Source organism: Neolamprologus multifasciatus, chromosome 7, assembly GCF_963576455.1.
Source record: "Neolamprologus multifasciatus chromosome 7, fNeoMul1.2, whole genome shotgun sequence".
NCBI lineage: Eukaryota > Metazoa > Chordata > Actinopteri > Cichliformes > Cichlidae > Neolamprologus > Neolamprologus multifasciatus.
The window spans coordinates 35,222,807-35,245,057 of NC_140445.1; the positions used below are offsets into that span (position 1 = coordinate 35,222,807).

A 22,251-nucleotide genomic window follows, 5' to 3' on the forward strand; every position below is an offset into this window, starting at 1 on the left:
GGGCACTATGATGATGCAGTGCTTGCTGGCAGGGACCTTTCATCATGGAGTTTGCATGTGCTCCTTTTGCCAATGTGGGTTTCTTCTGGGTACTTTGATTTTCTCCCACAATCTAAAGACACCTATATTGGGTAGGTTCTCTCTCCTTCTCTTTGTTAGACCAAATGTCAGACCAGATGAAAAGATGGCCAGCCAATCATATCCCAGCAGCTGATCCAGTTTGTCCGACAGGGAAGCAAAGTGCCGAGCTGTCCCATGCATTTGAGGTCCCTTCTGTCATTAGGAGGTAATTGGTAAATTACAGCAGCCCTTGGCAGGCAGCTGAAGTTCCCCAGAGAGATCAACATAACATCACTGCATCCAGACATCATGCTCTGGTCTGTGGTACAGCTGAGTTTCTGTAAGAGGCAGCTTTTGAGAAAAAAAGAGCTCCTGGCAGCAAGCTAACAAGCAGAGTGGAGAGCATTGATCTTCTCAGTGGAAGATGGATAGAGACGTATTATTGGATCCACATAGAAGTTCCTGAAATCTCTTGGAGTCATGGGTGGCAAGAGTAGGAGAAGAGCTATCCAAGGTATTGTGTAGGAGGCAGAGCCGGGGAGCTTTTGGCTCTGGCTCCAGAGGAATGATAAGTTGTGGGACAATGATCTTAGTCCAGGATGAAATGAACGGTAGGGAGTGAACCAGCAGGGAGAGGTGGCTCCTGGCTGAAGACCATTTATCCTATTCTCTCGCACTGTTGGAGGTGGTTCAGAAGGAGCTTTTTACTGGTGCAGTAAATTGATAAAAAATTGATAATTGGCTCACTGACGAGCATTTTAGCTCCAATTATGTTTAATCATCTAGACACATGGATTTTCTTACATTAGCAAGTTTCTTTATGCCAAACTAAGCTAAGCACATCTGGATTTCAGCTTTGTAGGTAATCTAAGAACACGGAGTCATAATTACCACCTCATCGTCTCATTCATAGAAAGAAAGCAAATTGGTTTGCTGCCCAAAATATTAAAACATTTTAGGTTAAAAATTAAACAAAAAAACATCTTGTATATAAAACTTTATTCATATTATAAAATGTCCTATTGGCTGTACATATGTTTAGCTGTGTTTCTCTACATTGCAGGACACGGTAACTACACACAAGTCAAACACATGCCTGACAAAAATAAAACGACGCATTCCTCAATTGAAACACCACCAATGTTACATTAAAGTAATAAATAGCACAAACACTAATTTACAACACAGGTGACCGTTACATTCAGCGAGGAAAATGGCTCTGGTAGAATGCTTCATATGGATTTTGTCTGCGTGTTTGTGTGTGCGGCTTTTTTAATATTTTCTTCCTGTCAAAACTATTCTTTTAGACTGATAATGCTAGTGTCCCCTAGAGGCTTCAGTGTGCATAACATCCCAGATTACTGAATGAAATACATCATTGACAGCTTAGCTTAGTTTAGTGCAACAGCTAGGAAAATAGCTATAACTATAATATTATGAAAGGAAGTTTGATATTTTTTCAAGATATTAAAAGACATCATTCTTACACAAAACTGGATTCAGTACTCTTGTTGTTTTTCTAGGATGAAGGGCAGAATGACAAAATGATTTACTTTTAATTTTTTATTTTATGATGCATTTCTTTACTTTGAAAGCAAAGCTGTTTATTTCCTGGCTGATTTACGTCCCTACCCTATGCCCAGGGCAATACTGACGACATGCTGGAAAGATGTCTCTTCCAGCTTGGGAATGAATCTGTGTCCCCTCAGAAAAGCTGAAGGAAGTAGCTGGGGGGACGGAAGTCTGAGCATCTCTGCTTAGACCGCTGCTCATGTGACCCAAACACAGATAAGTGTTGGAAAATAGATGGATGGATTTTCTTAAAACTAGAGTAACACTTTATTCTAATGTGACAGTGTTACTATATAGAAAAGTTCATGGACATCAACTGGCTTTATCCCTTGGACACACTTCCAGACATTACATTTCTTGTTGCATCCTTCCTATTTAGATAGTTCGTACATTTTAATATGTTTGATTTGGACTTTTCTTGATATTAATGGAACTGTAAAACTGAAAACAGTGGTAAAGTCAGGAAAATGGTTAGTATTCATCTTCCAGGGGTCTTGAGTAACCATTATGGCAGCTTTAAAGTGTTTGTCAATGGAACATTTGACCTGCCCTTGCTGAAAACACCACCAAAGCCATTACAAAACCATCATCTGCTGGAGGTTAAACTTCAGTAAAACTCCCCTAGAAAAACACTGTCAGCGTCAACATATACACATATCAGGGGGGACAAACAAAGAGGCTGATGAAATCTAAAAGGCAAAATTCAGGAAGTGTGCTAAACAGCTCATTCTTTCCTGGTATAAAGCTTATTTTAAGCCTAGACACACATAGTTGAATAAATTCTAAATCCTTTAGCTTCTACAGTAAGAGGAATGCAAATATCGTAGGAGCCAGTTATGTTTATGTGCCATAAGGCTGTAGATGAATTGGTTAACCTACACCACACAGGTATACAGAGACTCACCAGCCTCACATTGTGACACATTCAAACATGGCAGTTTGACACAAGCACACTAGAGATAGCTGAAAACTGACTTTGCCTGTGCATAGCCTGAATATGTACATTTGTTAGCTTCCGCTATGTAAAAACACAAAGATTGGGAAGAAAATTTCCCAAAACAAACAAACCAACACAAAAATCAAAGATGTCTCACTTTTAAGCTTTGGTAGACAACATGTTGGACCCCAGTAATAACACAATTCATAATAAACTTTCTTTATATTGTAATTCAAATGGTCTGAGGGGGAACTAGGCTTCTTCACCTACTCTGGACTCTAATTGGAGGCTTTAGAAAATCTAACCATTGATGACTTTGGCTATTTATGGGTCTTTTTTAGGAGAACTAGTGCACTTTTAGCCAGCTAGGTCAATTAAGGGACTTTCATCTGGGTGATAAGGGTTCATATCCTGTGTTACATTTAATGGTTCCCACATTATTGCAAAAATAAAAAGGGGGTTAAAACAATTTCCAAATTTTGGGCTTATAGTAGATAACTAAATGTTCAATTGTGTCCTTTTTCCCCAGGAAAATACTTCTTTAATTCTACAACACTAATTATAAAAATACTTTTACCGCATGAAACTGTTTTAAAATGTTTCAGCATGACATCATGCTATAATTTAAGAACTGAAAAATAACGTACACGCTATTTAGCAAGTGTAAATTGATTGTATGCAACAATCTTTACCAACTGCTATTAGTCAAAGTTATTAATTTGCCAACACTGATGGCAGCACAAGGTGAATACTGGCCAAAGTGCAGTATTAAGTGCTCTAATACACCAAAGAAAAAAAAAAATTTTATTCATGACATTTACTTAATTTAGGACATGTTTTTTTCTGGTTTCTCCTCTGCTCTCTGTTTCACCATGTGCATCTGCTCTGTGCGGTGTTGGTGAAACAGGAACAGAGTGAGCAGAGAAGAGACTGGTGAACTGAAGCTAACATTATTTCATCTTTGTGTTTTACCTTGTTAGCATCTGATAGTGGCTGTTGCTGGATTTCCTTTCTGTTTATTTTTAAGTGCACACTTTCAGGTTGTTAGAAAAAAATCTAAACGGAGCAGGGTGTGGCTGACGGTGGGCCCTTTGTTTTGGGCTGACCTGCTGGTGCTCTAATACATCACCCAGTGGTTCTGTATGTCATAAATAGCACCTTTAAAAAGAATGAGAAAAATATCTCTGTATTTAAAGCCCAACAAGATGGAACCTGAATCTGAGAATGGCAAAGCAATATTACCAATGGTTAGCCTACGCGCTCTCAGGTATATAGAGCTTAGAAGATAAATGTCTTAATATGATACATTTGAAAGATCAATCCTGAAACTTCAAGCACCAAAGCTGCCTGAACACATGAGCTGAGAAGTCTGAAACAGTAAATATCAAGATGACGAGGAAAAATAGAGCCTGGTAACAGATACTGCAAGATTACAATTTCAGATATTGGTTTAAAAAATGAAGGATGGGATTAAATAATATTAAAGTGCCTCTAAATAAATAGACATTATTGAATAAAAGAAATTAAAATGAAAGTCCTTTACTGTCACACTCTTAGCCGGACACCATGCAGCAGAGTCCAGGGAAGCGTCTCTTCCTCTGCCTTATCAGTGGGTGAGGAGTCAGATTCAACAAGCTGCTGTCATCTGCAATAAACAAACATGTTATCTTGTTTCCATCACAGCCAGAGAAAGTCCACCGTCAGGGGTCACCTCCTAAATATCAGAACTTGGGAGTTACATCCCAAAAAAGAAAAAACAAGATTTGGTTTTGCCTGGTCAATGCTCTCCACGTGGCAAATCATAAATACAAGACAGTGACGGCCTACAATTTTTACAGTTTTACTTCTGTTTACATGCACTGCACCAGCTTGAATTGCTAAGTTGGGGTTGGTAGGGCTATCTGAATTGACAGGTGGCATTCCAGTTGAAAAAGTAAACTGGGAACTCCAAAATTCCAACTTCAAACTCTAGTCCGACTGCCACCTTGGAGGTCGCTCCAACATACACAGACATGGCAGAGCATGTTTGCATATTGTCAGGAGATTTGTGAGTTGGTGCCCAACCCTCCCATCATGTTGGTAAGGTCACATGGGTCAGTGTTTGAATGGTGGTTAAATCACCTGGGAATGCATCTCAGCACGGCATTATAGGTGTCCGGAAGCTGTTGTCGTAGGATACCGCTATCAGTCAGTCAGTGATCATGACCAACTACAACTGGTAGATTCTCTTTGCGAGCATAAAAAAGGACAGCACTCACTTGATTGGCCAATACTCAGTCAAGAGAGTATTGATTGGGAATGTCCAAGGAATTCAATGAATATCTAAGAAAGAGAAGTGTAGACTTAAACAACTTGGCAAAGTCTCTTGTTCTACGTTCCTGAATAAGTCAGAAATCAGAATTTCCAAGTTGCCAGTTGGAATTTGAATCTAGAACACCAACTCGCATTTCCCACTTGGAAAGTGGAAGCAACGCCGGACAACCCTGAGTTGCCCTCCAAGAAAAGAAAACCTTTGATCTGTACTGCCACTGTTGTGTATTTGTGGATCCCTAAATAAGCCATTCACAGAGCACTGACCAGGCTTTATCCATGATTTTGCTGCAGCAGTGCAAAACCACAAGTATTATGCTGTATAGCTAGTGATACCTGAATGGCTCTGCTTTGCTAAGACCAAAAAAAACTCCTGTTTGCTCTCATTCTTCTAGTTTCCAGAGGAACTACCAGTTGTAGGCGCTAGGCGGGAGTAATGTCACATTCACTTTCCCAGGTATCTGGAACCATTTCTAAACAACTAGGAACCAACATTTTTAAAAACCCAGGAACCAACAAGGCTCAAACCTACCATGAACTGGAATTGGCTAGAACACCAGAGTCACTGTCCACAGTGAAGCCAGTTTTATATCACCATGGACTCAGAGGGTGCCGACCAAAATAAGAAGCGACCCTGCTCCAAAATCTCCACCTTCTGAAATTTTCAGCTGCCCACATAAACAAGCCAAATGCCTTCTGGAGAAACGTTTTAAGGACTTTTCTGATTTCCATTCTTCTTTATCAACTCTCTTACATATATTTTACCTATAACAAATATTACATACCTTGATTTTTCAGTGGCAAGGGCATCGTCTCCCTGAGTTTGCTGAGTAAATTTCGCATCTCTCGCATGTCTCTGCACACAAAAAACCAGCAGTGTTTTATGAGTAGTTTAGATAATCCTGGACAAAAACAGAGTTTATACTGGTAAAATATTTTCAGAATATAAATTTAAAAGCAAGTGTAGTGCGTGTACCTCTCTATGTTTTCAATATCATTTCCCACCAGCCACTGCTCCTGAGGAAAGTCGATGGGAGAGGAGGATCGGTCCTCCAGGATGGGAACATCTGAGCTCTCGTCCAGCCTGAAATCCACCTTTGGCTCCGAGTCTGTTCCTTCAGAACCCCACAAATACAGCAGCACTCAAGCACAATTGACAAGGAAATCTCACACACTATAAAACACTTACATCTGGAATGCAATTCATGATTTCAAGAAAATTAAATACTTTAGTTTTAATATTTAACAAAAAATTATTTCTTCCTTTTAACATTTTTTTAAAATTCTGTTTTTAAAATGTAATGAACGTGAATACAGCACTCTGCTTCCCCCTACTGTTTCAATACAAAATGTCAGCTCCACTGCAATCTCAAATGGGAAAGTTGTGACGTTTATTCAACAGCTATTTACATATAACATTTAAATATATCAGGAGTTTTCCTGCATATAAGAATTTCAGGTGCCCAACAGTGAGGTTTCAGGCAGATCCAAAATAAAATCACCAGTTTTGCAGCAAATGAACTTTTAGAGTTTTAATTAGTTTTTCATTAAGCCAAACAGTTTTGAGAAGTAACAGGAACATTTACTGCACTTGGACAAAACCTGTGCAGTCACCCCTAAAGCCCCAGTGAGCTGGGCAAAACTGTGCATATAAAAATAGTATATGATATATTTTATTGCATTATGCCCTTAGCTATCAACTACTGATGTTCAGCATAATTAGTTTTAATAACTATAAGCAAACCAAACAAGTATTCAGCAAATGCTTTAATATTTATATGTATTTAAATGTGTTTTAAGCCGAAAACAGCACTTTTGGACAAATGCAGTTTGAACTCATTACCAAGTGAACTAGAAATGAATGGCAGATCACAAAAAATTATTCCTAGATGAGGGTCCAGTACAGTAGGTCAATCTGAATTCCTGACTAAATGTAAATGAACTGCATAATTTTTTTGTATTTTAATAATTTACTTAATAATATTTTAATTAGTTCAATAATGGAGAAATCCAAATTCTGAAGCTGTAAATCCCAAAAGTGCCAGAAGTTTATATTTTCCTTCTATACAGTGGGGAAAACAGAACATAATGTGATAGTTAGTGTGAGTACAAGAACATAATTATTACAATATAATGTTGTTTTGTTTTTTGTTTCTGATGTATAGGGAAGGTTTTACCATGGCACACACCTGGGGACAAAGGAAGAAACTGATCATTTCAATCTGATCATTGGTTGGTTGATGAAAGTTTTCGGGATTTAATTGTAAAATTATTGCCTAAATTATGGCAATAATAGTGATTTAATGATGAGAAAACCTGCACATGATACTTGTCTTTGATGCTGAATACTTTATTGCTCTTTTGATCTACAGTTGGTTGCAAATGTGAAGTTTGATTTAACAAATTTTTCTTCCAGGATACAGGCTCCGGGTGGAGCTGGGAGTTAAACAAGCTTAACATTTAACCATTGGCTAATGTTTTCTTATGAAATGGTTACAGGCTGGAAGTAGAGTTAATCCAAGGGAGAAGCCCTGTGAACTTTTGAGAGAATGTGCAACTTTCTTGTGAATCTCTAATTGTGTGGAGTTGACGCATGGCGAGGTCCATGTGCCAAAAGAGGGTTTTCTGGGGAGTTTCATTTTCAGTTGCAGGTAGAGCGATGGAGTTATGGTTCTGTAAGCAGTACAGACACCAGGAGCATGCGGTGCCAGAGGCGAATTGGGTCTGTCGGAAAGGGCTCAAGAAGAAGAGGTCGGGCCCAAGCTGGACCAAAGAATTCAAGGAGGTGGACAGGATCTCACACCCAGTCCAGCTGAAAGGAAAGGCGAGACCTAGCACCATGGGAACCAGTGTGCGGTGGCGGAAGAGCTTAGGAGGTCAGAAAGGCTCTTGGCAAAAAAGGGGGACTCGGTTGAGACCCCCTGCGTGGATCCCAGCCCAGGGACAGAATAAATCCCAGATCCATGCAACGACTGAAGGGTAGTCCACCCCGGAAGTTGAAGAAAGAAGAGGAGCAGAGAATTGCCCGACTCGGAAGACAGAAGGACCGACATCAAATCACTCCAGCGACTCTGACATCACAGGTCATGGTGGAGCAAACCAAACACAGACGACATGATGCTACTTTTGGGAAATGGGGAGAGCTTGTATGAACACATTTTGTTAACAGATTTAGAGTATTGTCGATCTACCATGGGGCAGATCAAAAGAGGGATTTGTGAGTACAATAAAATAATTATTACAATATAATGTTTTATTTGCTTAGATCAGAGGAATAGGGAAGGATTTGTCTGTGTTTCAGTTTGGCTTAGCTGTAGGCTTGCGAATGTGTGTAATTGTTTAGAGGGAAAGGAATTTATTGACACTGGGGGTCTGCTGTCATAAAAGGAGACAGGAAGCTACAGTTGGGGATTGCTGATGCTTGTACCTTTAATAAAAACTCGGCCCAGTGGATGCAGAGTGGGGGTCTCAGTGTTTGTAATATGTTAACTCTGTTTTGTATGTTGTCTAGAGGAATTTGGTGTAGCTTGGGTGAGGAGATTACTTTTATGACCCCCAGGAAGTCACGTATACAGAGACACACACACTTTGACTGTTACGACGCACCCACACCTACATGCACACTCACTCAGGTACTCGTGCATACACACACAAACACAGAGTTTGCAGCACACCATGGGGGTTTTATGATGGGGTTGCTTCTATAAAGCTGACTGTAACAAACAAAGGAGAGGAAGATTTGCAGAGGGACACCGGCCTTGCACATCTCCCCTTCTAGAAGATGCATGCTTAAATGAAGATGAATAAAGGTTTTTGTGAAAATGACTACTGAGTCCGGTGCCGTCTCTGGATGCCCGAGGAATAAAAAGAACCGGGGTGAAACTGATTTCGTAACATTAGTAAAGGCTGCACTGTAAAAAACAAACGCCACTTTGTATTGGTCTTTCACGTGGAATTCCAATAAAATTGATTCATGTTTGTGGCTGTAATGTGACAAAATGTGGGAGAGTTCAAGGGGGCCGAATACTTTTGCAAGCCACTGTATCTGGTGCAGAAATTCAATGTAGTGTATAAGTAGTGATGTAGTTGCTGCAGGATGGCAACTTAACTGCACAGTGACAAAGGGCCTGTTCAAAGTGCTGTTACACGGTGATCATTCACAAATCGGAGTGAGATTGGTTGGAGACAGCAGCTACCATGAGGCAACCTGTGCACAAATGTGTTCCCCCAGAAGATGAATTTGTCACCTCTGAACAAGCAATTGGTTACTGCAACGACTTGCAACTGGTTGATGAAAGTGAAGAATAATTACTGCAATCACCAAGCAACCACCTGGTGATATACTAGTCACAAGGAGACCGGTGTTCTACTTTTACTCCAAGTGTGACTGAGCCATTAGCACAAAATGCAAGACATGCTGCACGACTGCCTGGAAAACACGGAACCTTTTCCTCCATATACGTCAGAAATATTTATAAGTTGAACCACAAACATCCACTCAGGTCTTTTGGGGATTTCGGGTTGTAAAGTCTGCATCTCATCAAGCTGCGTCAAACATCTGTACTTTGTGTTATTGGGCATATATATCCAATTACTCCTACTATACAAACACAGCCCAAACAAACCAAAACATAATATCCATGGTAGCAGCATATTGTACTTGGAAGGTGGTTAAAACAACAATAATAATATTCTTGTTATCTGAAAGCAAAATGAAATCTGTTGGGAGTAACACTTGATTTTTAAAGCTTTTAAATATTACACTTACAGAGGATCAAACAACTGGCCACAGGCGGTTTTTATTTTTTATCTTTACTCAGCAATTCAGCATCATCACACCGTGTGTTCACTACTGTAACTGTACTTTTTCTGTGTAGCTGCAGCACCCCCAGCAGGCACATCGACTTGAGCATCTCCGTTATGAACATCTCCAGGCAGCACTGCAGCTGGATGAAGAGCCGACAGATCTCGGGATGGATCTCCCCGTCCTCTGGACTGCAGCATTAAGGAGAGGAGAATCAGACACTCACAGTCAATAGTTTCATCTGTTATTCCACACCAATACATAACAATTAAACTGCTAGACAAACTTTTAGCTAAATAAGTTCTACTTATATTTTTACTGTATTTAAACCATTTTTTGTTGTTGTTTTTTTCATTTTTTGTGGTCTCAAATCAAGAATAATCTATAACTTTTCATTCATAATTTAGCCACGTTTTTCTGTTAAGTTTATATTAAACTGTTTAATGCATGTAATATTTTTCTAATCGTGCTTTTTCAACCTTTTATTCCTACCTTTTATTTTGATCATTACTTTTCTATTTCAGTCACAAATTAATTTATTTTGTCTATATTCTAAGTCTTACTTTGCATTAATTGTTACCTTTTCTGCTCAAAGCTAATTCATCAGTTGTAGTTGTTTAGTTAACTGATTGATTAGTATCCCGCTTGTATGTATCCCTGATTGGGAACACCTAGTATCTAGCATATTTAACCTTCACTTAATAAAATAAAATATGTGTATACTTATGACTAACTGTGGATAAAATCTATCACTGACTCCTTTTTCAAAATTGTTGCTTTACTGATTTAAATTAAAATACACTCTGTGATGCTCACCTGTTCTACCTAAATAAACTTTAGCTCATAAACTTTAAAAAAAAAAAAAAAGACAAAATAAATTCAATAAATGAGGAAGCCACAGTTTCTTCTTAAAAAAATAGTATCATTCAAACTCGTGTCTAACCCCGAAACAGAGATGACGGCGAGGTCCTGGTGCGCAGCCCGGGCCATGGAGCATCCTTTGGACCGTGTGTGGTGCATTTGAGCCCGCAGAGAAGGACAGTCGGCGGAGATCTCCCCGACGGAGATGACCTGCTCCCGGTACAGCGCTACGAGGGTGTTGAATTCCTGCACAGTCTTAAGGAAAACAAACCATGACGCGATCAGGAAGGACACGATATTACTATGTGTGATTTCAAATACAAAAAATACAACAAACACACTCTTAATGCGGCTCATCGCGACGCTTTTTATCCATTATGCGCCAATGCTGCTGCACCTGCGCGTAAAAAAGTCGGATTTACACACATGAATCTGTCCTTTGGTGCAGAGCTGAGCTCAAGTTAATCATTAACAGACATGATTACGATTCTTATTTCAGTACCCACCATCCTGCTGTCGTCCACAGCCCCCTCAGTACTCTCCCGGCGATCCGTCTCCGTCTGCGCCGCTTTACCAAGCGGAAAGATGCTCCCTGTGGATCTTGGGCGTTTTTTCCGCCCGTACGGTGCAGAACACATGCATGCACACCCACCACCGGAGCCGAGCCAGACGCAGCGAGCGATGCCCTCTCTTTTCTGGTGGCTGCTGTGTCCTCTGTGGAGAAGAAGACGACACGCAGACGCTGCTGGGTGTGGGCTTTTCTTTTCTTTTTTTCCCTGCTTAATGCCTAAAGCCCCCTCCCGCAGCGGTGCGTGACTGTTCCCCGGAACAGGATCAGAAAAGATATCCCAGCAGCTCCCTCCGCATCCCAGCCGAGCGGAGAGTCACCTTCAGCCCCTCCTGAAGGCCGACAGGGAGGCTCCTCGGTCTTCCGCCCCACGCTCACGTGTGCGGAGGATACAGAGAGAGCCAACGGCAAAACAAGTCGTCACCCTCCGACTGAAAATTAACCGTTTCTGTGCATACAGGACAAACGATATGATTTCTTCCACGAGATGCACGTTATTTAAACTCATTACCTACTTATGCATATCAGTCAGGGGCGTGTGCGAAGTGGACTGTGGTGGCAGCAGCCCACCTCCCTTTCACTGGTCTGGTCGAAGTGGGTTGCATGTGGCCTATGACATTAAGTTGGTTTGACATCCCTGGTTTAAATGAAGACATTCACTACAAAATAACAGGTGAAAACTTGTGTAAAGTATAAAGCTATGTTTTTTTAGTCCCCAGTGTGCCACCTTATTAAAAAGGGAGTCCTGGAAACAACCCCAACATCAGACATGGGGTAACTTCTTTTTTTAAGAAACCAAGACCTTGTCAGCATAAATGCTCATCTCAAGGCTTCAAAGTATGACTTGAATGAATGAATCATGTAACTTCATCCATCTTTTGTACTGTTATGTCATGTATGTAAAGAAACTAGGCTTCAAAATACAGACACTTGATGGCTAGATTTACAGCTTCCTGTGCTTTAAGCTAGCTTGACGCAACCTCAGACCCCAGTCTGAAATAACCAGCATCATTATGGCGGTTATCAACTTTATCTGTTAAACCAGGCTCTCTGCTGCAGGCGCCATGTATGCTCAAATATCAAGGTCATGTGACTTCTTCTGACCAAAATGCTCTCCGAGTACTGCCTGTGCCAATCAGACTCCCAGTTAGATGATGATAAAAATCTGTAATGAATAAAACAAACGTAACAGTAAAACGCAAAATATACTGGGGACAGAAAAACATTAATGTGGTGATTTAGGGCTTTACTTTGTCAGCAGATACTGATTTAGATTAGAATCAAGTATAAGAACATGTATAGATTTTCTCCATCACCACATTATTGCATGCAACTATGCAATGCACATTTTGTGCTTTATATCGTGGTTTTACTAAAGAACGACATTGCGACAGCAGAGAATTTTAATCATTTAATTACATGGTGCTTCAGCCATTTTTAAACCACAATTTAAAATCTGCTCCTGACCAGGTGTTTGGTGATTTAGTTGGGTAAAGAGAGACAAAGGAGGGGCTTTGGGCCCACTCTGTGAGCGCACTTAAGTGGCCCAGTCAGGGCCCAGACTAACTCAACTGAACATCTCTGTATAAATCTGAAAACGGCTGTGCACCAGCGCTCCCTGTCAAACCTGACAGAGCTTAAGAGGTTCTGAGAAGAATGAGAGAAAGTGCCCAAAACAGGTGTACAGAGCAGAGTTATTATAGTTTATCATTTTCCAATGAGTTAAAAACCATAAATAAAAACACATTTTCAACCAAAAATCAGCCAGCTAACCTTTATTGAGACTCCTAGTATGGATTACATTTCACAGAAGCAGCGTGTCTCTGTACATTTAATACAGAAAATAGAACAGCAGCAAGATCTTTGGATGGCACTTTTGAAAACACAAAGTGCTTCACAGTTTGGATGAAGTGTACATAAGTCAAGGATATGTACTTACATTCAATTTGTTCACATCCATACGTTCTGAAACATGACGGACAGAAATTAAAGATCTATGAAACTGAGTTTTCAGCAGATGGTTGAAAAAAATAAAAAAAACACTGATACGGTCATCTTCAGGTGATGCCTCAAAGCTTGGCACCTTTGAATTTAAGAAATATGGCATTCAAAATTCAAATTGCTGTCAAGTGACCTTCGTGAACATGACACAATAAGCTCAGTTTTGCAGTTCTGTGCTTTGTTATGTTAGCAGGACAAAAATCATCAGACTGAAGATTTTTCAAGTAATTAGGTAGTTATTAAACCCCAATCACACTCAATACTATAAACTTTTCCCAACAATTTCTGCAAATGTCTCACATGCCCTCTGTTGTTTCAGAGGTATTCCCGGACTCTATTAACATCCGACATGCGATTCAGTAGGCCCAATCTGGAAAAAATGATGGAATTGGACCATAAGGTCTAAAACAGTAGAGGAATAGGATAAAACAGAGGAACACTAGAACCAGGAAAAAGCACAGGATGCAGCTGATGACAAAAAATATCTTTAACAAAATGTGGCCCAATTGCACTCCGTAAAAATGAAGCACGGGAAAATCTTCGTCTCTGATACCTAATGAGAAAGAGATGAAATGTTCCACATTTAATGACCAATCAAAATTTGTGTGTAATGTCATTATTTGTGCCGAGGTTCAAAATGTTATTCTTTTAAACAGCAGAAATACAAGTTTTATATTTTACAAAGTGATACATGTTTAATGAAAAAAAAAATTCTCCAAATACAAATAAACCTTTGATAAGAGCAGAATATTAATAAGTGGAAGAATATTAAACCTATAAAACAATGATTAGCTTTTAGATGAAACAGACAAACATATGAAAATATTCAATTCATTCGGCAGATAAGCGCACTACACATCATTTCCTCAGCCAGAAACCTTCATCTGGTAATTCTGCCTGAGTCTATTCACAACCATTAGATCCTCCAATCTCTCATCAGTTTCTTTCCTTTACTTTTGATCTGTAATAACATAAGTAGCTCTACATAAAGAATTCAAGTTAGAAAACCAGACATTTTTTAATGGGACTCTGGTTTTTTCCTTATTTTAGGTTCTATTACTGTTCCAGTGCTAGATACTCACATTAGACATGACATGTCTGAACATGTAAAAATAATAGAGGTTATCCGAGTAATTAATTTGGATTTATAACAAGTATTAAAACAAAATGAGTGAACTGAACTGCATTCTGTTCAATAATTTACTCCTTTTGTCCTTCAGCAAACTTTTCTTTTACTCTTGTTTCTCCATGAAAGTCCAGATTCACTCGTTGCCAGGCTGCTGTGAAAGGTTTAGTTCATTTATTTATTAACATTTTGAGTATATTTCATTTGAATTTTAATTAAAGCTCAAGGAAAAAAGTGAGCATAATAGTGGTAAATAATCATGATCTCAAAACAAACATAATTATGGTTTTATGCCCTGATCGAGAAACCAGAAGCTCAGGCTTCAGACTTCTCCACACACTCCTCAGTTTCACACAGTGTCATCTTCTCTTGGATTTGTTTGTGAGTAAGAGGGAGTAACTCCAATATGGTCACCTCAGGCACACAGCTAAGGGGTTCAAGTGAATACATACATATATATATCACAACCCCAAGTGTACATAAGTGTGTTACATTTAAAGAATTAAAAATTATTTCCCAAAGACATAAATATCTATTGTCAAATCAGAAGTGGTCCCATTCCAAAACTAAGTTCTGATGCTTCTTTCTCTGGGTGTCACAGTTATCACAGGCAGTATTATTGTAGCGTCTATTTTACAATATAAAGCACCTTGAGGTGACTGATGTTGTGATTTGGTGCTGTATAAATAAAATTGAATCATCTATCCACCATAAGAGACTAAAAGCTTTTAAGTGGAGGAATGCTCTGCCTGGTTTGCAAACCTAACTATATTGATTTTAACTCCAGTTTCAGTTATTGTTTTAACAGTTTACAACCAGCTGTGTAAAGATAAAATACCCTACAGACACTAAAGCAAGGCAATAAAGCAATACCATTTATTGCTTCCTCAGAACCAAGGTCCTGATGCAATGTGAGCTGAGATTGAAAACTACTTCATGCATTTTTGCTTTTGTCAACCTTCACAGAAACTGGATAATCCAGACTTTTCTGTCACAGTATTACACTGGAAACACTTCCTAGACAAATAAAAACAAATTAAACTAAACAGCAAAGCTTCTCACCTTCAGGCAGAGGCCATAATGCACACGGCGAAGCCTCAAATTCACGCTTGCGAGCCTTGTAAAGTTTTGGGAAAAGGGTTTTTGCCCTTTGATCGAGCTCTGAAGAAGACAGAACAGGGGACAAACTAAAGAGCATATCCTCACCAGAAAATGTTTGCTATTCTGAACACAAAGAATGAGCTAACAAACATACCAGTTTGTAAGTTGGTGTACAAGATGACATCCCGGCAGAGAGGGCAGGTGGTCTTGTCATTTCCGCTGTTCATGGCGTGTGCGCGAAGACATGGCTCACAGAAGACATGACCACAGGCCTGACTTCTGTGAGGACTGAAGTAGATATCCAGACAGACGGCACAGGTGAGGTTCTCCCTGTTCTCCTGGTGCTCCTCCTCTTCCTCATCCTCATCCTCATCCAGCAGCAAAACTCTCACACGTTCAGCCTGGACATAAACATCCGAGTTTTTATTTTTTGGTCCCAAACAGCGGAGGGGAAAAAACGCTTCTACAAGCATACTTTGGAGGAGAAACTGCCCAGATCACATTTTGAATCTTGTATCTAAAATAATTTAAGTCCTGCTCATTATTACATGCATATGGTAACTGCACTGGTTCTTATAGTGTTTTTCTACACTTACGGATACAGTTATGTCTGAAGGTTTTCACAGGACTCCAGGCAGTCATATGAAAAACTACACTCCATGATTCAACAGCATCTAGAACCACCTTCAACAGCAACTTTAAGTAATGATTTTCTGTATGACTCAGTCTCTCACATCATTTTTGGCACACTCTTCTTTACCATGTCGCTTCAGTTCACAGACTTTTGCACACCACAGGGAAATGCACTTCAGCTGATTAGTGCCAAACAGCAGACTACTAAAACACCAGATTTTCGCTAACCACAACTGAAGCCTTCATGCATTTGGTCTTCCATCTATACACAGCAAGGCAAATCAGATCATTTTATTAAAATGCATCTAAAAGTCACCAACATACAAACACCGAGGTGAAGTCCAGCAGAGCTATCAGCCCCATCAAATAAAGCAGCCACAGCCTCAAGTTTCAGTCTTAAAATAGAGTTTTTATGAAGGGAAAACTATCCACAGAGGCCAAAGCCCCCTTTCTGTGCCAAACAGATTTTTTATGCTGTAATGTTTTGGGGTATTTTACCATGATAATGGTGACTGCCCTGCTTTTTGAGCTAGAATGAAGGAATCATTGGAGAAGCTGCAGTTTTCAGCACTTCTATGTTGGCTTCCTTTTTCAGCCACAGCAGCTGCCACTTGATTGCATCCTTCATACTGACACTAACTCAGTGTGAACTTTGCTCTCTCACCAGTGCTTTTTCCTTCTGGTGTTGCAGCCATCTCTCTCTCCTCCTTTGTTTCCGTCTCACACTCTTCATATGGTTCTTCTCTCTTTTGCTAAGGCTGTTTGAGGGTGGGGAGCCCACAGAGGTTTGAGGCTGAGACAATAACACACATATGTCACTTATTTAGCAGCTCAAACAACAGAATCTATCAGCTAGTGAATTTTTTTTTCCACTGGTATGCAAGCAGACAGTTTAACCCCAAGTTTGGGCTGTCTATCAGGGGGCAAGAGGTTGGGAACACAGGGTCATCAATCTGTCTCAGAGCTAAATTGGACAGAAAAACAACCAGCTGCACCCACATTCACACTTACAGCCAAGTTAGAATCACAGTTTAACCCAACATGCTGGTCTATGGAGTGTGGGAGGAAGCCAGAGCACGCAGACATGGGGAAAACATGCAAACCTCACACAGAGGTCCTAGTCATTGGATTTGAACCCAGGACCTTCTTGCTGTAGGTGACAATCCCATTGGACCACTTTGCTGCTCACTTTGGAAGTTATCTGCCCACCAGCTATGGTAGGCTACAGCATACATTGCTATATGAGAATGAGGTTAACCGTGCCTTAAAACTCTCTTGGCTGCTAAGTTAGACTGAAAATGGGAAATAACCTTGCCAAGGTTTCAGCCCCCCCTCCCAAATTCAGATGCATTCTGAACACTGGAAATACTCAGTGTGGTTTTGGGATGAAAGTCAGTAAAAGAGTAGAGAATTCACTTGACCATTACTTCTACTACTCTGTACTCACACGTAATCACGTGGTCTGGCAGGTTAAAGACCATTTACAATAAATCCAAACAGAGAGAAAATAAATAAATAAAAATGAATATACCACTGATTTTTCTTCATGCTCAGAGACACTGTCAGAGATCCATCTCCTTCTGAGAAACACAGCAGGATCAGAAACCTCGTTGCAGAGAGCTGCAGTCTCTACAGAAGACTCAACACCCTCCTCAGTTAGCAAGAGATGCTGATCCAGAGGCGGCTGCGTACCCTCAGAAACAGATGAAGAGGATTCAACATCTGTGTGAAGCTGCTCGCTTGCAGAATGTGAGACAACATCAGGGTAAAAATCACAACCACGGGAAGCTGGCACACTCTTCCAGAGAGCATTTTCTCTTTCTACAGGAGTTTGTCCATCAGTTTGTGGATTTGAGGCCTCCATAGGACTCTCATGAGGCATTGTAGCAGCACAGTTAAAATCCTGAAATCTATCCAGTGTAGTCGTGCTAAACTCAGCCCTCTCCTCATGATTCTGAGAAACGTCCATCTGTCCCCTGTTGAGCCTCGACCTTAAAGGCTGGCCGATCAGGATGGAGTGCTTGTGGTCGTAATCCAGGCGGCTTTTGCTGAAGTGAATGGAGGCGTCAGTGCCACAGGGACACTGACTGCGATTAATGAAGTTGAAGCCTCCCAGGCGAGCTCTACAATTCTGGCAGTTCAGTTTTCCAGCAGTCCACTGGGTCTGGGAACACCAAAGGAACAAAGCTTAATGATTAACTTTTTTCAGTTTCTTGCTCCTCTTACAACAATAACAGTCAATACAGCTTTTTAAAAAAAAAAAAGTTGACATATTATCTTTGTTCACACTGGTCACACTTACATGGTGAACTGAGATCAAAATCCACTCTGGCAATGTGTCAACATCGAGGTGCCAAATACTGCAAACATCAGCAGAGGCTTCATCTGTGTCCGGAATCTGCTCCAAAGCAAAAAACACACAGACAGCCGAGACGGTTTACATGAAAAAAAAAAAAAAAAAAAAAAAAAAACAGCTTATCAGGTACTGATAGCCAGTTAGTGCCATGTGAGAAAGGGTGTTTTCACACGACTTTCTACAGTCCAGTGGTGGAGGTGGTGATGATTTGGGCTTGTTTTGCAGCCATGGGACCTAAGCACCTTTAGTTATTGGGTCGACCATGAACTCCTCTGTACATCTGTGGACTAGAGCTCTATTAGTTTGAGGTCTGGTCCATAAACCTCAATGAACTGAGGCAGCATTAGAAGAGTGGGCCAAATTTGCTTTTTTGTGGGTTTTGTTTTAGCTTCTGTCACACATTAATTTCCCAATCAAATACCATAAAATGTCTCCTAAAGTAAACTATGAAGTTAATGAAAGAAAACACATTTAGGATTTTAACATAAACTGTTACCGTTAACAAACATGTTGAGTCTATGACGCTTTTCCGACACTTCCTGCAGCGCAGCATGGATCTCTGCACATTTTCCTGCAGTGGGTCCTTCATCTGTACATGATGACAAAGGCTGTCAATGCATAATGATGAACTCACCTGCACTGGTCCTGACTCTCAAATAAAGGACAAAAAAACAAATCAAAACAAAACTAATGACAAAAATATTTGGACATTCAAACTGTCAGCTGAAATAATCAGCTGTGAATACAAACAATTGATTGTTTGAAGAGTCCTCCTCCCATCTCTCCTCCAGAGGCATTAGGAAAACCACATGTACAGATGTTGATTTCTGAGTCAAAGGTTGGAGACTGGAAATCAATTAGTTCAATCGCTTGCTGATGTGAATCCAGATAGGATCTGAAGTGGCTCAAATCATTTTAAAGCTACCTTTGGAAGTAGCCTACACATGCAAATAGATATAGGCTCCATGTGGTCACAGCTGTTTCATTATGATGATAAAAAAAAAAATTATAGTTTGCAGCAAATGGATATTACTGTTTAGTATTTAAGGTGCAAAGTTAAACTCACTCAAAGCTAGGCCTGTAATCCTGGAAGGTGCTGGAGGTGTTACAGCAGTCATCAGAAGGATTGTTAAGCATTTGGACAATAGTAACGATGAACAATGGTTTTACAGTTAACTAAAGTGTGACTTCACTCACCTTCGGGACTTTTTGGATTGACAGGGATGTTAATCTGAGCACTGAGAAGCAATGTGATGAATCCTGGACATGAGATATTTCAAAAATCAAAACACTTATTGTCACATGGATTTGTTGAGACAACAACAACAACTCTGCGATTCTTTTGGTCCTGGTAGAGATCACGCTGAGATGTTTCCATGTTTTACACAATCCTTTTATTTCCCATTATTCTTACAGATGCATCTAGAAATCAGCACACTGCATTCCTATGCAGTCCTATGCTAAAGGCTGATCTAAAGAACTCCACACAACAGTTACAGTTATAACCTCTGGTCTCCTCCCCCCTTCAGTAAACACCCCCACAATGGACCAACAGTGGCCAAGGGTCACCCTGACCCCCACCTCATTTTAAGGTAGTGTCCGCCCTTTGTCTGCTCCTCAGCCTCAGTAACTCTTGGGGTGGGGGTTGATTGTCCTTCTGCCCTGCACCTCAGTTCTTTGTTCCCATCCCAGGCCTATTTTCTATTTTGTATCCTTACACCCATTACCACAATATTATAATGTTGCAAGCAATCACAACTATATTCTCTTTAACTTTGATGTACATTAAGGAATCTATTCTCAACAGATTACATGGATTCTTTCATCAGCTGACAAAGAGGTGATCAAAAGGTGAGCTATTGATCTGATAACCCTCTACACCACCTACTGGAGATAAAGATGAACACTACAGAAAGTATCGTTACCGCCTCATAGCACTATACCTGCTACTTATTCTAGATTTAACTCCTTAATGTGTCTTTAGAGGGGGGTTTTAAGCTCCTGTATAAATTACCTTTATTGTATTTTTTATTTTATGTAGTTCTGTTACAATGTTTGCTATGTTGAGCCATGTGGCCTTTTCATGTTTTGGCTGCTGTACCACAGCAATTTCCAAAATTTAGTGGTAGTAAATATTTCTTATTTAACGTTATTTTTTAACGCTCACAGGTGTTTTGCGGCTCCAAACAATCTTTAAATAGTCATTAAAGAATAAAGGACACTCTACAGGCACGCTGGCGTGCACAACACACGTGTCAGCCTGCGATGTTTAAACTACGAGGGCAAAATTACGTTTTTTTCCCTCTCTTTTCGCTTAACGTGCATAGTTTAAAGTTAACGGTTTCGATGAAATAAGAAAAACATAATTCAAGTAAAACAATAAAATGTGCCGCTAGTTAGCTACTGAGCCCTATTAAACGACAGCGGCTTCGGTCCAAATGCAACGAAGAACATTTCGACAACTGTTATAAACTAAGCTTACCTTTAAGACAAACGTATTTGCTAGGTAAACACGGCTACATTAAGAAAACAAAGTAAAGTATTTCTCTTGAGTTTAAATAGCTCGGTGACGTCATGAAAAGCGCTCAACGGGACGTCTAATGGGCCAAAAAGGACCGTAAAGAAAAGCGCAGCAGGCCGCTGCTGTCGCTTCAACTTCAGTGTTTGTTTATTGAGCCTGAGCAAAGTTATTGTAGATAACTAAACTAAAAACTAAAATCACGTGTGAAAAGAGATTTTCGTTAAACACAAATAAAATCTAGACTTGAATAAAAAAAAAAAAAGAGAGAACTTGTAAACTAAAATAAAATGAAAATATAGAGGACAGATCTTTAAGTAATTTTTAGTTTGGTTAAAAAACATTACAAGTTGCCTGATGAGTCACTGAAAGACAAGTTTACTGAGACTCTGGATGTTTATAATACTATGACACACGTTCAAAAATTGTGTTATTCTAATAATACCTGTACTAATCTTAACTATGACACGTCATTGCACACAGCAATAATTGGAAAGACAGAAACGAATAAATACTAAACTAAAAACCCAACATTGTTAAACAAAAACTAAAATGGAACTGAACTAAATTTTAAAGAGATCAATTAAAATAACAACAACAAATAATTTGAAAATAACTCTGAGCCTGAGGAATAAGCAGTCACCAGACTTGCGGGATGTTAATTTATTCTTTAACAATTTCATTTGTAAATCACAAAATAAAACAGATTTTGTTTAATAGCTAAACACAGTGTTATGTTACTTTTATGGGGTTCGCCTTGGGAGTCCAGTAAGGTCATTGTGTCCCCCAGATGAAATCTACTGATATGTTTTTACATCTATGAGTAAAACATAGAGATTCTTAGTTTTGTAATGACAGACTTAAACGCTCACGCTGCAGCGCACACAAAGATCAAGCTTAGTCCTGCAGCAGCAATGGAGGGAAAGAGTGTGACTGAGGATACAAACTATAAAAGTCAGATTTTGAGAAATACTAGTTTCCTTTTTTGACTTAAAAAAAACTGCATTGCTGTGAATTTCTGCTCTTGTCTGTAACTCCAGGTGTTCTCGTGTGTGGTGATTTCATTAATCCACTTGTGCACATTGAGAAAATTTCTGTCCTTTCCACAATATGCTACCCTCTTTGTCCTTTAGAAGTGCTCAAAGTATGCTAAGAAAATAACTCACCATCAGCCCAGAGCTTTAATAGAAGGCAGCATGGATCCATGCTTTCATGTTGTTGATGCAAAATTCTGACCTACCCTGTGAATGTCTCAGCAGAAGACTTAACAGAGCAGGTGATGATTTTCCAGTCTTGCATTTTCCAGTTTTGAAACCTCACTTTCCTGTCCTTAGCTGGCCGGTGTTCTGCTGATGTAGACCATCCGCTTCAAGCTTTGATTGGATTCAGAAATTCTCTTCTGCA

General features: G+C 39.8%; 2 protein-coding genes across 2 annotated transcripts; both read right to left on the bottom strand.

Annotated features, from left to right (window-relative positions):
* Window positions 1–1,044: 1,044 nt before the first annotated feature.
* Window positions 1,045–11,768, bottom strand: LOC146514669 (regulator of G-protein signaling 7-binding protein B-like). The gene is made up of 6 exons (XM_085165730.1): window positions 11,051–11,768; window positions 10,627–10,799; window positions 9,744–9,874; window positions 5,856–5,994; window positions 5,665–5,735; window positions 1,045–4,214 (listed from the first exon to the last, which is right to left on the bottom strand). Exons 1-6 carry the CDS (start codon window positions 11,180–11,182, stop codon window positions 4,123–4,125), a joined length of 738 nt encoding a protein of 245 aa, XP_085021856.1. The 5' UTR covers window positions 11,183–11,768; the 3' UTR covers window positions 1,045–4,122.
* A 1,104-nt stretch (window positions 11,769–12,872) lies between these two features.
* Window positions 12,873–20,850, bottom strand: LOC146514670 (E3 ubiquitin-protein ligase RNF180-like; the record flags this gene model as incomplete). The annotated part of the gene is made up of 8 exons (XM_085167769.1): window positions 12,873–13,666; window positions 15,302–15,400; window positions 15,495–15,741; window positions 16,638–16,766; window positions 17,505–18,137; window positions 18,276–18,371; window positions 19,527–19,589; window positions 20,812–20,850. Coding segments are annotated over 8 exons (1,503 nt in total), but the record flags the coding sequence as incomplete, so codon positions are not given.
* Between the last annotated feature and the right edge of the window lie 1,401 nt (window positions 20,851–22,251).